Below are 17,586 nucleotides of genomic sequence, written 5' to 3'. Positions count from 1 at the left end.
AGAGCACGAGCACCATTGGAGGGCGCTATCTGTCTATTTTCATTGCTATTATAGGGCAACATCACTTCATCCTTATCAGTGAGGATACCTCGACAGCAGCTCCTTCTGTCTTCTCCCTCTTTGCCTCACTGCTTGGCTCCTTCTGTGTTGTCTTTTTATCTCTTCCTAAGCCTGCCTCCCTGCTCATCCCCCCACCACCCCTTTTCCTCCCTGCCTCCCTCTTGGTTCCCTTCCTACCACTGCTTTTCATCCTCACCTACCTCCTCTTCTTCTCACTTCCCATGCCTGCCTTTCTGAGTCCCTTACATGGCTGCCAATTCTTGCCCTCTCGCCTTTTTCGCCTCCTTCTTTTCATTTCCTCTCTCAAATTCCCCCTCCTATCTCACCTTCCCACAGCTACAGTAGATGAGATCCCCCTTTATAGAGCCTCGCTTTCCTGCCTCCCTTCATCTCGTTCCCTCTCCCTCTCTGGCTCTCTCCCTCCCTGCATTCACCACTCTTGCCCCTCAGGGTTTTGTTCTGCCTTAATCAGAAGCTTAAGTGTTGCATTCTCACCCAGACAATGCCTGCCATTCAGTCTGGGTTTGTGTAAATAGGTGTGCCCTGTTAGTGTGCCAGCGGGCATGCAATGCCAGCCTCGCTGCGGTAGTGGTGATCACCAGTAGCCCCCAGCTACAGGAGGCACTGCTCCACATGCACACATTGACAAACATACACACAAACTAGCAACAGCGGGAGGTGGAAGAGAAGGAACTTGCTGATGGCTGCCTTTGAAGTGCTGCCATCCAACGGCATGGATGGCCAAAGCAACACACACAACACAGACAGTGCACTTGGTCAAATGGAGTGCAGGGAGAAGGATTCTTTTCATAATCAGCCATTTCTCCCCTCCATTTTGGCGTTTTGCTTTTCAGTTTATCTGCTTCTGACTTGTGGTCTTGACTTATTTGTTGGTCTGTGTCAAAAACAGCTCTGTGTCATGTTTGGTGATATAATAGCAGAATAGTGACTACAGGGTAATGCGTGTAGTGGCTGCAGGAGCCCAGCAGCCTGTTTCTTGGCCACCTGGCAAGCTCTTTATAGAAGGCAGTGTAGGCCTCTACCCAGCTGGATGCTGCTTGCTCTCAGACTGCTGTGTCAAATCCAGGGAGCCAGCTTCCTTCCAACACCAAACCATCTGTCTACATTCATGATGACACTCTACCTGCAGATGGAGCGAGAGAGACAAACAGTTTTTTTTTTTTTGGATGGATATACAAAGAAAGTCTTTGATGTTATGTGCGAGTAAATTGTGCATGTGTGCACCAAAGTGCAGTACGTGCACATCCACCTAACATTTTATTTTTTGTGGGTTTTTTATGTATGAACTTCAATCTTACACAGAGAAGGATATGGAGTGATAAAGGAGATTAAAGAGAAAAGGGTTGGCCGGACATATAAACATAGACTAGGCAGATGAAGTGAGCCCACACTCGCCCATGCTATCTATCCTCCTCAGATGGCCATTTGGGCTCGTTAATCTATCGCCTGGTAACAGAGACAGCCTATCAACAACAGCCACGCCCCTCTGCACATGCTCATAGAGAGGGGCTCATTTGGATCTTTGAAGGGAAAGCGCGCACACCACACTAAAATACACACAGAACCCCCCACGACACACGCATGCATGCACACACACATATAGAAAACTACCCACAAATCCTGGCCTGTCATTGCTCTCCATTGTTTGGCTGCGGTTGCTTTCTCCTGGTGTGACTGCCAGCAGATGGCTACCACTGAGCTGTCAGAGTCGGCCTGGGGCCCACACACAGACATGGGCGCGTACACACACACACACACACACACACACACACACACACACACACACACACACACACACACACACACACACACACACACACACACACAGAAACACTCACTCATACAAAGAAGGTCTTATTGCACACTGAACATATGCACAGTGCCCACTGAATGGTGCTAGTGTTGGCTGTATAACACTACTCTAGTCCTGCTTATACCTCAATTTATATACTACATATTTGGTCTCTTTTATTCTCTCTCTGTTTTTCACACACACTGGATCCTAATAGACTGTGGAGCCGCTCAGCTACAGGTGCCCCTCATGACCCCCTCTCTGTAATGACTGTGTAATCCCATAAGAGGGCCGCCTTTCTACATTAGCATGTGCAAAGGCCATTGTGTTTGTGTATGCCTGTGCATAAGTAACTGTTGTGAATCTTGCTCCTACCACCCATTTTTTTGCATCTTTGTGTGTACAAATTGTATGTATTTCTGTGTGTGTGTGTTTCTATGTGTGTGTGTGTGTGCAAGACTGTGTGTGTGTGTCACAGTGATTTGATACGTGTAGCAGCAGGTGTCAGGCCTAATGGAGCATGTCATCACAGAGTAAAAGCAGCTGCTCCTGCTCCGGGTCGTCAGGGGTCACCCAGAGGTGAAAGGTCAGGGTCGGGGTGAGAAGTCGGCTGCAGCTACATGACATTCCTCCGCTCGCTAATCGTAGCTCTGACGAATGGCTGCATAGTGGCAGCTGGTAGATAGGAGGCAGTGTGTGTGGCAGTGTCAGAGGAAGACACTGAGAGGAGGATGGAGAGAGAAGAGGGGAGGAGAAGATGAAAAGAGGAGAAAGGAGGATTGTGACTAATCTAACGCGCACACATCCGCACAGCCACGCAGAGCGAGTATTGACTGCACAGGCCTGTGATCCTGAAGGAGCAGTACATCAGAGAGGACAAGCTCAACAACACAGGCTTTTGTCAATGTCTAAAACTCCACACACATGCACAAAACCTTTACACATACCCAGCGGCGCACATGGATGCATTGTCACTCTCTCTTTCCTTCTCTCTTTCTCTCTGTCATATGCACACACACACACACGGTTTGTTGTGTCTGCAGAAAGCTGGAACTAATGACAGACTTTGTGTTGTGTGTGTGCTCACTCAGCTGCCCCCTGGACACACTTTACCCACCCAGCAGAAAACAGCCCTTTGTGTTTCTCTCTCTCTCTCTCTCTCCTTCTATCAGTATATCTCTCTCTATCTTGTTCTCGCTGTCTCCCTACTTTCTTCTCTCTCTGGAGAATAGAGTTGTTTTGCTGTGCTCTGCTGTATATATTACCTACTGTATATATTTTCTTGGCGCCTGACAACAGATATATGAGCACAGCAGTGGGTGTTTTTTTTTTGGCTGACACCAGCCATTCACATTTCCCAGTAAATGGTGCAATAAAGACTGCACATAAAAAAAGACATTTAAATGCTAACATGGTTAATATTGAACCTTAGATATGATGGGATAAATCACGGGTAGATAAATCGAATCACTGTGTTTTGTTCTTTTCTTTTTCCTTCTTTTCTTTTCTTTTTTTTTTTTTTACAACTTGTGCATACTTCACTTGACTGAAAACAGAGTGAAACTGATTTTACAACACTACTGAATGTGCTGACTGTTTCTCTGAGTCATAATTGCACCTTAAATGTAATTTAATATAACTGTTATACTTAAATTTTCCAGTGTTGCACAGTATATCATTTGACCAGCTGAGTCAGTTGTGGAGATGATTGTTCGCTTTCACAAGGTTTTTGCTTTATTTACATCTTATTTGAGGCATTTGTGCACATGTAACTAAAGAGTTCGTTTATTTTAGGAAGCTAGTTTTAGAGACCAGTTAATTTCTTGCTCTCTCAATGAGGTGTGCAATGATAACTTGTAGATCATTTCTTTACGTAGGCTGTTTTTGTTTTGTTTTTTAAAGTAGTGTCATTAGTCCACCCACAGATGTGCATACCCCTTTACCACTGCTTCCAACCCTCCCTTTGATTTTTTTAAGCCACAGTGAGCAGCCTATCTGTCACCATCAGTGTCTTTTTATAGACTTTATCTCTGTCTGATTTGTATCCTTGCAGCTTTGTTTTGCTTCATATCAAAATACCATCGAACACCAAAGGTTTCTATTCATAATGTCACAGTGCTGCCCAGAGGAGTGTTTTATATTGACCCAAGTGTCTGTCTTCATGTTGGCTTCTCTTGGTATCTGTATACAAGCAGAACAGGCAACTGCAGTATAGATGCGTTTCATGATGTGATTTTAAAGAACAGCCTGATCCAAAACGTATGTAGATAATGATCATGAGCCCATTGCCTGGTTTCTTAATTAAATTTATTCATATAATGATTACAAACTGCTTTTTTTCTGTCACACTTTCACTTAAAAATAGATTTTAACATAATTTTAAGTACTTTGTTTTCATGTAAACACAAGGGACCTGATTCTGTACTAGATGAATGGAAATATGAGTTCCATGTGCGTTAAGTGTGTATGTAGTTAAGCTACACTTTAAAAAAAAATAAGTATACTGTCAAATGGTCAAGCTTGTTTTCAGTCCGACAGCCAACTGAAGTAGGAAGAAGCCAATCAATAGCACTTACCCTCTTCCTTCTAGAGATCCCAACAGATTTGAGAGAAGGATGCAGTCCTGCATTATGCCCAGCTGGGTGTGTGCATGCTTGCGTGTTGGCATATGAATGATATTTTGTTGTTAGAGCATTGTGACTGAGGCTGAAGAAAAATGGATTGCATTCATGCAGCATTTGATACATTAACTCAAGGACACACTGCATTGCCGTAAAGCAGCATTTCTCTTGATTTATTGACACCCATCTAGTTTGTTTTCAACCCACAGCTTGAGACCTAACTGCAGGTTTAACCTTTCTAAGCCTCAGTTCAAATAACTGAAATAGAAGTGCAATACTGTAACTTTGACTTTGAATTTTGGAGATAAACTATGAAGGGCAACAGGAGGGAGTAAAATAAACTATACATGCTTTTGTCTGTACCATATATGCAGTACTATAAGCACTAAATCTGAATGCTCCCCTGCTCCTGCTCAGCAGTGTAGTATGACTTGCCTTGAAGGGGGTGATACTGTGTATCCTACATGGGGGTCAATAAAGTGACACATTGTTATTGAGTCACTTGTACCCCTGCATCCTGCTCCTAGGGACAAATAGACCCAGGAAGCAACTGAATGCTTCCCTTCCGCTCTCCATCAGGAAACACATCTTTTACAACCATGACATCACTGACATTTGAAGGGCAGGGAGATAGTGAGGTCAGATCAGCACACACACACAAATCATCTGACCTACAGGATCTTATGGTCCTGGGGAGTTACTTTTACTTTATTTGTGCGCCATAAAGATGTAGTTTGGTTAAAGACATAATGCTGATTTAGTCTGGTGCTTAAGGTGTTTGCTGAGGACAGGAGACCAAGATCATACCTAACATCAGTTTTCAGGTTTGTGGTAATGACAGGATGACTTTGAACTGACCATGCAAGACGTGGTCTTGACATAGAGTCTTCTCATTTCACGGTTATTTGAATATCAGGCATATTTTTTTATTATGCCACAAGATCAATGTTTTTATTAGTGTTTAAATACACTTACACACACTATCAAATATGAATTTATTTTACTTGGTGTGAGGCTTGATTCATTTGGGTTTGCTGTCCATCTGCCTTTAACTGACCCAGCCCTGACCTGTGTTTGGGCCCTGGGCCTCCTCGCGGCTACCGTATGGGCTTCTGTGCATTTTGCTTGTGTACATACGTGTGTGTGTGTGTGTGCACGTGCACGCGCGCATGTGAGGCTAACACAGGGCGGTAGGGTGTAATTTGAGCCCCAGGCTAGGACAGGACTGCTGCACAGTCCATCCAGGCAGAAAAAGCAAGACACGGGAGCCTCGGGGTGGTCAGAGAGAGAAGGAGAAAGAGAGAGAGGGTTGGACATCTGAAAGAGTAAGAAGTGGGAAAGCTGGAGAAAGAGAGAGAGAGAGAGAGAGAGTAATGGACAAAGAGTAGCCAAGCTCTTTTTAACTCAGTCTCCGTGGAAGAGAGATGTCAGTCTGTGTCAGTTCGCTCCACTAACCAGCCTGTAGCAGGAGAAACGGATCTCTCCCTCTCTCCATCACACATTCTTGTTTTCTCTCCCTCTCACTCCCTCCCACACTATCTCTATCTACTTTCTTCTCTCATATCTTTTGCTTATAGCTTTTCTGCCTCAGTTGAGAAAAGCAGAAACACTCCACACCTCAGGGGAAAACAGCAAGACTAAGGAAAAGACCAAGCAGTGAACCAGTCGTCTCTAAAAGGCAGGCAATGTATAGTGCAGGTCTTCTCCTGATCATACTACGGGTGAATGAGGACGGGCCGCTCCAAATGCTGTAGACTAAAGCCCTGAAGGCAGGGCATGCTGCTGGCTCTGCTGCAGCGTTTCCTTCGGTGCTGTGAGGAGGGCAGCACACAGCTCTTCAAACACAGAAGGGATCAAGTCTTCAAATCCCCTGGAAATGTCAACCACGTTTGAGGAAATGTCAGTAGAGCTGAGAACACACGCAAACACACATCGAGCGGCGTGCGCACACACGCAGACACTCACGCCAAAAGCCACGGCAAGAAAGGCAATGTGATATAAAGCAGTCATGTCCCGTGGGTGAAATCAGCATCATCTCATCGTTTTCACAGATCTCAAGGGAGAATCGCTTTATGCAACTTAAAGGTGTTGATTCCCAAAAATGTTGAAGTTTTAATCCGTGGCATTTTCATATGAAATATTTCCTTTGCTCTAGAAAGTTTAACGATTCAACACAATTGTGATTTAACCGGTGATGCCAGGGTAATAAAGACAATAAGTGGAATTGTGTTTTTAGTCTAAAGAGCTTGGAAAGAAAAGCGACAGGACTTCTTTGAGTTTCATCCGAGAAGCTTCTTCAGTTACTTGAAAGTCTTTCAAAAGTCTGGATTCAGTATCAGTTATATCTTCATGTATTTGTAGATTAGCATGTCATGAGTAATTAAAAGAAAAAATGATGTTCACCCACTTTCTCTCTTACCCACACTATGTGATAATACCATTAATTTTATATCAAGCCACATCTAATGTCGATCCTCATACCTGATGCTTCAGGTGATCTCATCTGCAGCCACTGACATCATCCTGTGTTAGTATTGATCTCTCGTCATTCCCGCTGACTAACTTATTGACATCCTCAAGTGTATTTCCTGTCTAGACTGTCAGCAGTGCTTAAGGATGGCCCTGCACCCTGGTGACACACACACACAAATGTGCGCACACCAGCTTTGCTTATTGACGTATCCTTTTGGTCTCCCCCCCCCAGTCCTCCTCCTTAATGAATCTGGAAGGTGCTGAACTGCAGATGTTGTGCAGGGTTTAAGTATTGATGGTGCGGACGTGACTAAAGTGCTTCTCGCCGAAGAGGCCTGAGTTAGCCCATAGTGAGTGTGGATGAGAGAGACAGAGAGTAATTATCAAAGGCTAAATGTCTTTTTGAGTGATGTGCACATGTGTTGCCTCATCACTCCCTGCGTCTCACTTAGAAGAAGTGATACAGACTCTAGAACAAGGTGAGTGGATGCGTGCAAGAGGTTGTGAACGCTGTTTAGAAGCTGACAGGTGATATGTAGGTTAAGACAGGCAGATAACTGCAGAGGTTGTGGCTCTCTTGACTGAAAAGCCTTTTTCTCTAAGACAGTAATAGAGGCACACAAGCATGCACACTTTTCTACATGTAAGCCTGCGTACCCTCTGGACTGTTTATCTTTAGCTGCCTATCAAGATCTGCTCTCAGCTACTAATGTCTTGTGATCCTTGGAGGGCGTACTATACTTCACACTGCAAGTGATTTGTGCTGGCAGGCTCTCTCCATGTCCTGTGACATCATCCATTACTAACACCCTCCTTACCGATTAGAGAGATAATGCTGAACTCTGGAATTAACCTCAATTAGTACTACCTCTGTAGATCTTTCTCATTTCACCTCCTGACTCCTGCTTTGCATCTTAAATGGCCTTGGTCTATTTCTGGTCTATTCAGAAAGCATATGTCAACATAAGTGTGCATGCACACTCAGGCACAGCTCTTCAAATGAAAGAGTGGTTATATAGCTTTAGATCAGTTTTATTTATGCGGGCACATTTTTCTTTCTTATTTTTGGCAATGCAGCATAAATGTGTGATTCAGATTTACTGTTTTAGTGATTGATGGAGTTGGCGAGGCACTAAGAGGTAGTTACTTGTAGTTTTTGTAAAAATAAATTAAGCTTTTGCTTGGGTTGGGTTGGATGTGCAATCAATTGTCTTCCTCTTAAATTTCCCATCATTTCAATTTGTGTGACACCTTGGGAACAAACAAAGACATGCGTCACAGAGAATTCCTTAGCCCTAGCTGCACTTTGCAGTTAATATGTATTAACAAATATCAGCATGCCAACACATTAAACGGATTAAGAACAAATCATGAATCGCTACATTATTTGCTAGTCATTGAGAAGGTAACACTTTGCTTAGCTTATAGCTGTGTATGAAAGCACTTCTGCTGCTGTCACAGGGTTATGTTGTGTCACCAAGACATTGTGAAAATATATAGCTTCCCAATATTTTGGGTCTAACTGAGCCATTTTAAGCCTTTGATGCCAACATCTAAATTAGCATCAATGAGTCCTGTTATCTTGGCTTTTTCTTTGAGGGTTGGATTTTTAAGTGCTGCTTCCTGCCATCCAGTTTAGCGGATGAGAAAAGAAACAATATCTGAGTAATTAAATTATGTAGGCTAATGTCCTTGACTAGATATAAAAGTTCATGCCCTGCTAGCTGCTTCTCTGTGCCCTTCTCCTTTCTTTTTTTATAGTTTTACATCCACTTTAGGGAGTTCATAAATAAGCCATTTACTTGTGCCTTTTAAACAAGAAAAAAAGACACCAAAGTGGCTGATGAAAGAGAGTGAGTGGCAGAAAAGGTTAGGAAACACGTGAGCATGTTTGTTGTGTGTGTTGTCTGGAGTAGAGTTAATCCACGGGCTCAGACATGACTATTTGCCTGCACTGTCCTCCCCCTTACTTTGCTTTTAAGGTGTGTAGAGCCTTAAAGCATACCCAACATGCCTGATGAAGAGGCTAAGATAAGATATAATAAAGCAGCAAAGAAGTCAAAATACCCAGTGACATTCTTGCAGGTTAGACAGGTGCACAAAAATACAATGGGATGAGAATCCTAATACCTCAGTGGCATATCCATAACCAAAAGTGCGTAGGAGAGGTGAATCATTGGCTTGAACAAAGGGTGAATGTATTGTTAAGTGAGGTGTATTTGAAATGGTTTTTAACTGCTAGTGTGGCACAGGCAGCTGTCTGGGCCTGAAAAGAAGGCCCGTGGGCAGATTTGAGAGAAGCGGTTGAGCTAACAAAAAATCCCCTGACCAGTATGCGAATTTACATACAGGCCAACTGCCAAAGCACTTGTCAGTTTGTTGTGTCATATTTACCGTTTTGGGTTTGCCCACTCAACTTGTAACTGTAGGAGGAAGCATTGACGCACCTTGATGTTTCACAAACATCAACAAATGTCTGTGAATACATGCAGTCAGTCAGGCGAGCACACACACTTAAATAAAGGAGGAAAAAGAGACTCTAACTACTCCCCCCAGCTCCTCATGAGAAGTCATTAGGAATGTGTCTGTGTATTTTATTTTTAGCAGTGTGTGTTTAGGAGGGGTAGTGGAGTCTCGTCAGTCTTCAGGGCCCTCCTCTGCTCTGTCGCTCCGTGTCTCTGTCTCCAGCTGAGAGCTATGTATATTTCATAAGCCCAGGGTGCCTTTTTGTCTTAAGATGTGCTGCACCTCCCCTGCCTGTCTCTCTGCTACTCGTCAATGGAGGGAGCCATCACGGTCTTTTTTTCTTTTCTTTTTTTTTTTTTAAAGTCTTTCCCACTCTTCTCTCTCACCTCGCTGACAGCCACCCTCTGCTTCTCCCTCTGCTTTTCATGGTCAGCTTGTCTCTCTGCTGATGTCTCATCCATCTTTCCTCTTTCAGCTGTGGAAGGGGGCAGAGTAGAGCACGTACAAACAGACTTGGTCTGTCAGGAAAAGTCTCCCTCTGTCTCGCTCTTTGATTCTGTCTGTCTGTCTCTCTGTTTTGTAGCTCTGTCACTTCAGGGAAGGGACATTTCTTCACCCAGAGCTGCATCCCCCTTCGGTTGTTGTCTTTTTATAGCAGAAATCTGAGTGCTGTGACAGCAGCTAAAAATGTTTGCAGTCAAAATAGATCTGCAGTTAATTGCTATATTTGCACCATCAATCTCTTGTTGTTGTTTAAAGTTTATTACAATACCAGTATTTCTGCTTTAGCCCTGATAAAGTAAGAACAAGTATGTTTTGCAAACATTTCCACAGCATCTCTCATATTGTGACTTTCACAGGAGGAGAATCTTTAAACTGAGTTGTTGTTGATGGTTATTCCAGGAAATGTATTTAGACTTAATAAACTCCTCTTATACCTCGTTACCCTAACAGTCTTTCTATGTTTCAGGGTAGTACTGTGATTGAGGCTGCAGCAGGAGCCAGTAAGGAAGTGGACGCAGGTTCGGGGCCCTCACAAACTACAGGTGACTACACTCCTCCTCGGCCACTGACCTTGGAGGCAGAAAGAGCAGACCGTCAGCTTTCCAGTGAGTATTGCAAAACCCACTTGTTCCACTGGTTTTATGCTTCCGTCTTCCCTATTTCCATCACTATTGCTTCTCTTTGTTGTTTTTCTGTTTTGCTTAAAACACTGAAGCCTTTTATTTGTCTTTTACGCACCAGGGATCTGTGATTCAAAGCATTTCACTTAACACTACTGTGATTTTACAGAGCTTACTGCACTATAAAGCAGTTCAATCGAATTTCCTTTTGCCATTCTCCAGCCATTAGCAGTATTATCTGACTGACTGATATGTTTAATATTGCATTTGTTGATCTTGTCTCTGTGTGTCTCCTGTGGCCAGAACTACTCGAGAGTCTGTCACTCAGAACATTCAGTAGTAAACACTCTGCAGCTAGAATGAACCACACCCTCGAAATATATACTCTTTACTTGGTAAGCAACTTATCTGTGCTTACTTTATCCTGTGTGAGGTATCTGTGTGACCCTGCTATGTAGCAACACAGGAAGTGGTGAGACCCCCGGAGTGAATGAAATGAGATCTTTGGCAGTTCTGACACTCTAACCGAAAAGTGACAAAAATTACTTTTGACTTCCTCTCTTCGTGCTTGTCCCACCATGTACTCTTATACTTCTGCCTTTTTTACACTTTACAGCCCCATTTCACCTCATCCGTATACCAACAATACGTATCACCAAGCGTCATACATTAACGGCTTCTTTTCCATCGTGTCACATCACAAATATCTATCGATACAATCTGCCAAGTGAGATTATGGGACGTGAAGATGATTTGTCTGCAGTTTGTTTTGCAAATGTCCCAGGCGTTTGATCTCTTCACCATCCTTTGAGTGCATTGTTTTATAGCAGCTGCTCCAAATCACCAGCAATGCAAACCTACAAAGCCACCTTTTTTTTTTTTTTTACAAAGACCCTTTTTGTTATTAACTTGAACATTTACTTCTAGATAGATTAATCAAATACACTTTTCAATCAGTTATTGAAATTGTATGCTTTGCATCAGTTCACATCTCCTTTATAGTGCATTTAAGTGGTGCTTGACCCGAGGGTTAAGAGGATGGGACTGCTAAAGTAATGCTGGAAAATGAGGTTGAAGATGTCATGATGAAGCAGGCACAGCCACAAAAAAATTGTGACTATATGTCCTGGGGGAGGCCATCACAACAGAGGGGTTTGGAGCTCAGTGTGTTTATGTAGAAAGTGCTGGCTGTCTCCTCTCATCAGTTTAGCCAAACTGCCTTTTAACTGAATGCAAAATCCCCTTTTTCTTCTCTCTTTTATTTATGGAAATGTTTACACTAATAAACATCACCGTTTTGTACGTTTCTTATCTCATCCTCCTCTTTTCCACTGTCGCTTTCTTCAGCTCTCTCTCTCTCTTTTGCTCTTTCCTGCTCAGGCCTCGCTTTCTTTTTTCCACGGCTATTTCTGTTTAGCCACGAGTGCCCTGTTGTCGTTTACAGAAACCATCTAAAGCTCTCCTTCTAACTAAACACACAGACACTGTAGCACCACCACAAAGGCACTTGGCTAAACAGTCATGACAAGGGGTGGGGGGGACCTCACATCTACAGACACACACGTAACATTGAATGATCCTCCCTGTGGTCTACTGTGGTATGAGAACGGGGTTTTCATGAGTTATTTAAGCCCTCTTCATCATGCGTGTTGCGCTGCAGCTCACACTGACATGACACGGCCCATTTCCTTCTCTCGGGCCAGAAACGTGACACAAGACACGCTTTCCGTGTTCACACAGAATAGAGTAAAGAGGTACACAGGCAGTCATGATCACAAGGCTGTAGGGTTTAAATCATTAAATGTCCCCATGCAGCAACCGTAGTGACGCTATAGCGATAGACTGATGATCTGAGACAGTTCCTACTGTCCACTGCAGTCTGCATTCTCTGCTCGGTCACATCATGTCAGAAATATTTCAGAAGGAGCCACTTTTCATTTCAAATGCTCAAAACCATTGCAGTGAACCCTCATATGGAAGGAAACAGAGGGTTTGAACTGGGCTGACCACGATGTGCTTCATGCTTGTGGACCCTTGATTTGATGAATACTTCACAACCCACTCAGAGCAACTACACAGTCAATACATCGTTAGTGGTGAGGAAGGACAAAGGTAAACCTCCTGCTACACTAACTGCACAGATTTCTAATAGAGGGAGTGACACGCAGGACTTATATAGCCTATATAATAGTAAGGGTATATGGAGTGGGAATCTGTGGTGCTATTCTCTTCTTTATCTCAACTGTTGGAGCATTTATCCGTCTCACAGCGTCTTTGATTCCTGCCTTTGTTAGCCTTTACTCTGCTCTGTTCCACTGTGTCAGAGCAGCCTTCTGTCCTTTTCACACTCAACAAATCCATTCAGAAACATATGCCTTCATGTTGTTGTGTACATATGTATATTTTGACAAGGGAATTACGCATGCTGATTGCCATGAGATGAGCTGTGAGTGTGTTTTGATCGCAACAGCACAGCTGGACTTGGCAGACTTGGCAGTTGAGTGCACTTGGCTTTTGGCCAGTTCAATACAATCACAATTACCCACAGTGGGAGCATGGAACACCCCTGAAGGTAGGGTGTGGGTACTGGTTGGGGCACAGAGGGTGGGTACTTAACAGTCTTTGGCCACTTGCATCTGCTTGGAAAGACTGAGCTTGTTGTGTCTGGTTAACATTCCACATTAAGAGTGTTAGGGAAGACAGCAGGTTGACTGCTCAAACAGTCATGCCACAACACAGTAAGCTACACATGCAAACATTAAACAAAGCCGGCTGTAAGAAGATGATTACAGCTGCACTTTCCCCCATCTTTTGTCCAGTGGACAGATCGGCATGTGTATGTAAGGAGCAGTGCAAGGAATAAGAGAGCAAAGAGGTTACACGACTGAGGCGCTGAGGGGTGGGGAAGGAGAGGATGGTGAGCTGAAGACGTGGTAGCAAGGAATGCGCTCAATAGAGGACGACTGGAGGGTGACAGAGGAAGCATGGGGAGGAATGCCACTGCTTGCTCCCCCTCCTCGGCTCCCTCTCTTTTCTTCTTCTCTTTTGTCCCCCTCTGTGGGGATGGGAGGGTGGGACAACTTCAAATGACAGTGACAAGCTTGCCACCGCTTCTATGAAGCACAGCAGATGGGAAAGTGTGTGTGTTTGTGTGTGTGTGTGTGTGTGATTAAAATGCCGCTGGAGACTGGGGTATACTGAGTCTCTTGGCAGCACCACACTTGGCAAAGTGCCACTTCTCTGCCCTCTTTTTCCAGCCCATCAGAGTGGGCATTGAGATGTGTGTGTGTGTGTGTGTGTGTGTGTGTGTGTGTGTGTGTGTGTGTGTGTGTGTGTGTGTGTTAAGTGAGAGCAGGCAGTCTCAATAAACAAATATTAATTCACAGTGTTTTCATTGTTTGTTTCATTATCTTTTCTTCAGGGTCTTGCAAACTGGATGGCGTGTGTTGCATGTTTTTTCATTCATGTATCTGAGTAATTCAGTAATGATCATAGAACTTTTGCGAAACAGAGCCCTGTTCTGCAGTGTGTGGCGCCAGTGCTGGCGTGCATGGGGGAATTAGTGAGGAGACAGTGGGTTTGGCAACATGCCATGGTTATTAGCCACTCGCATGGTGGGCATGAGCTTATGCCCCGACTCAATCACTCACTGTGTTTGCATTTGTGTGTTTAATGTGTTTGCTCCTGTGCGTGTATATATGCAAGTCGAGCATTTGTGTCGGGATTCTCCTCTGGTCACACTGACCTTATTGTGCAGTCACTCCTGGTTGATTTGTATCCCTTCCAACACATTCCTTTCCCTGAAAGGCCGAGAAACGGGCTGTTGACCCCCTTTTCCCCCCATATTCACCGTCTCTTTCTTTCCATCGCTCTCTCACTTTCTCTCCTCTTCCCTCCGGATGGGTTTGATTTAGTGACTGTGGTTTTCCAACCAGAGCCTGGGAGCCTGAAAGTGTAGATTTAGGGAAGAGACCTATAGATTCACAGGCAGCGGAGCATGTCATTACTTGGCCATAGCTCATCAGCAGATACATCATCAGGCTGGAGCTCTATTAGATGTGAGCTGATGCACTAAATGATGGCAGTATCTAAAATTGCATTGTTATTTCTGGGTGGATATTTAGCTCTATACTGCATATATCAATATTCCTACCTACCTTGCTATCCTAACACCATCGGGGAGGCAATGTTTGGAATCTGACATTCTTTCTGCACAATGACAATGACACAGTTAAGAGTGATAAAGAAGTGTCTTCATCAACTATTCCTGCAACAAGCTTGTTGCCAGTATGCCCTCTTCTGCAGCTCTCTTCTCTCCCTGTCTCTTTGCCTGACTGCCTCACAACAGATAGGCTAACTTTTGGCTTCACAAGGGATTCAACACCTTCTCTCCAAGGTGAAAGTCCCTTGCTTAACTTTTTTCTTGTACAGGCACTTGCTATATTCTACTATTATACCACTCACCACAGCTGGTCTTAAAGGATTTGTAAAGCTTGATCTGCAATGCTTTAAAATGACCTTAAACTACATCAATTACAATATGTTGAAATGCATTGCCAGTTTTTATCCAAAAAGCTTAAACCCCATGTTACTGAGTAAAAAAATTAATAAATTTATGTTGTTTTTGAAAGTGTTGTTTTTTAACTTCAAGTAACTAAACCTGTTGCCAGTACTGCTTGTCAACATTGTGATTCCCTTTTTTGGACTTGAGAGAAAATATATTTAGATGTATTAAGATATACTATATTTACACACTGAGACCACCTAATGTGAGGTGGAGGCCCAGCGTGGAAGCCATCAGGCAACGTTCAAGACAGCTCAGGAAAAAAAAAGAAGAAAAAAGACAGCTTAGTGAGAGACTTCCAGGCTCTGACCTTTGACCTCACATTGAGAAAGGAAGCAGGTGTTCAAGCATGATTAGGCCTGATGTGCTAAAAACTGGCAGCAAGCTTTGTAGAGGCTATCCCAGCTGTCATAGGGCAAGAAAAGGAGGAAGTACACTCTAGACAGGTCACCGAGCCTAACACGGAGAGACAGACAACCATTCTCAATCACATTTGCACCTATGGCCAGGATCACCAGTTAACTCAACATGTCTTTGAACTCTCGGGTGAAGCTGAGTAACCACACAGGCACAGGGGGAGGATACAGAGGAGCCGCAGCCAGTCGGTGGAGTCAAACCCAAAAGTTTCTTGTTGCGAGGTGACAGTAATCATCTTTGCACCACTGTGCCCTCCGACATTATCGAGAACATGGGAGAAAAATTAGAAAATCGAGCAATGTAATAGCTCAACTAAAGAAGTACACTGCTGGAATTAATCCACAGTGGGTACAAGAAAAAGTGAGGATGTTTTCTATAGATGAAAATATTTCATTAAAGTGTACTTTTGCCAGTGGTGGTCATCTAATAACAATATTGAATTAATTTTTGGGCTTTTGTCATGTTTTTTTCTCTGTGTGTCACCTTTATTTATATCACCTTTCCTCTCCAGCCCTTTTTGCAACCCCATGACTTTAATCATCCCTTTCTCCCATCCAGCCTTCATGTCTCCACTTCTAGCCTCTCTCCTTCCTTTCTTCCCACTCTCTGATCCCTCTCTCTTTCCCTCCTTTCGAACTGTCCTCTGCTGTCAGGCGACTTGGCTGAGACTAAGTGCTTTTTGCTGTCTCTCGGCAGGTGGGACTGTAATAAAGCTTGTCAGTGGGAGGCATGGGTCGCACTGTCACATGCTCTTTGGCTCCCCTCTGTAACTCCCTCCTCCATCTTCTTCTAGCCCCGCTGCTCCAACAACCACCAGCACTCTCTGCCATGATCTTCTGCTTTTATTTTTCCTCTCTCATTTGTCTGCCTTTTGTTCCCCATTTTGTCTTGCTCTTACCCGAAACTGTGCTCCTTGACTTGTCTCTCATGTGTCTCGCGCTTGCTCTCTCTCTCCCCGGTTTCCTTGCCAACGGCACTTTCAGGAACATGATGAAGAAGAGCAGCAACAGGAGACACCCCTCTCAACATAACAACCAAACACACAAACCCTCACACACATAGGCATAACGCACACAAACGGGCACAGACACACAAGCAATCCATATAAATGACTCCAGGTGAGGTTGTATTGTTTGCCCAGCTGCTTTTCCTAACCACCCTCTCCTGTTCCTTAGTAAACCAGCAGGCTATATGGAAATCAGCTTCCTCTACACAAAACAGTTCTCTGTTCTTTCGTGTCTTTTTTAAATGTTTTTGCTTGCGGTGTTTGTGCTTGCATGTTTATGTATTTGCGTGTGGGCTTGTCACACTCAAAGGGCAAGAGAAGGTTAGCACTTGTATATTATTTGCATGCACATTTTTCAGAGTAACATAAAGGCTTGTTCTTGATCTGGTGTATGGTTGCGAATGCTTGTGTAGGTGTGCTCCCTCTAATTGAAAAAGCTCGTACATAGTCTTTCTTCTTCTAGCCACAGGATGGCATTACAGAGCCCCTTCTTTAAAGGAATCCTTCCCTTCCACCTCCTGCCAGCCACAGTTCATTCACACGCACACTCTCACACACCCACATGCACACACATACGCACACAGCCCTCTTTAGTCTGTGTTAGCCCAGGCTTGTGTAAGGTGACAGAGTGCAGTGAATAATTTAGTCCTGGCCATGTTAATGGCTGACAGCGAACATGGCCTCTCTCTGCCGTTGGCCCATTACTAGTACATTCTGTTTCACTTTCTCTCCTTCTTCCTCCCTCTCCTATCCTCCTCTATATCTTCCATTTATGTTGTTCTAGTGAAACTATATACGTGTCACGTTTTCGCCTTTATACGACTCTGTACATGAAAATAAAGAAAGACTGTAAACTCGTCTTATAATGGTGCCCAAGAGTAAAAATGTAAACGTGTAATGTACGTAATGTAAGTGAGTTTGATTAAATATTTAATATGACTTTATTATATTGTGTTATTTTATTATTTTGCATTTGTCAAAATGTTATTGACAAGATAATATCATATCCACCTCTGCTTTCTCATGAGCATTTCCTTTTGACT

General features: G+C 43.7%; 1 protein-coding gene across 1 annotated transcript in view; it reads left to right on the top strand.

Annotated features, from left to right (window-relative positions):
* The window catches only part of gse1b (Gse1 coiled-coil protein b), a 166,750-nt gene that overhangs the window by 39,894 nt on the left and 109,270 nt on the right, over positions 1-17,586 (top strand). The window contains exon 2 of the mRNA XM_080885775.1: positions 10,403-10,541. Coding sequence (XP_080741901.1) covers positions 10,403-10,541 — 139 coding nt within the window. The remainder of the gene's footprint in view (positions 1-10,402; positions 10,542-17,586) is intronic.

Source organism: Rhamphochromis sp. 'chilingali' (assembly GCF_963969265.1).
Source record: "Rhamphochromis sp. 'chilingali' genome assembly, chromosome: 6".
Lineage (NCBI taxonomy): Eukaryota > Metazoa > Chordata > Actinopteri > Cichliformes > Cichlidae > Rhamphochromis > Rhamphochromis sp. 'chilingali'.
This window is presented reverse-complemented; position numbering and strand designations above follow the sequence as displayed.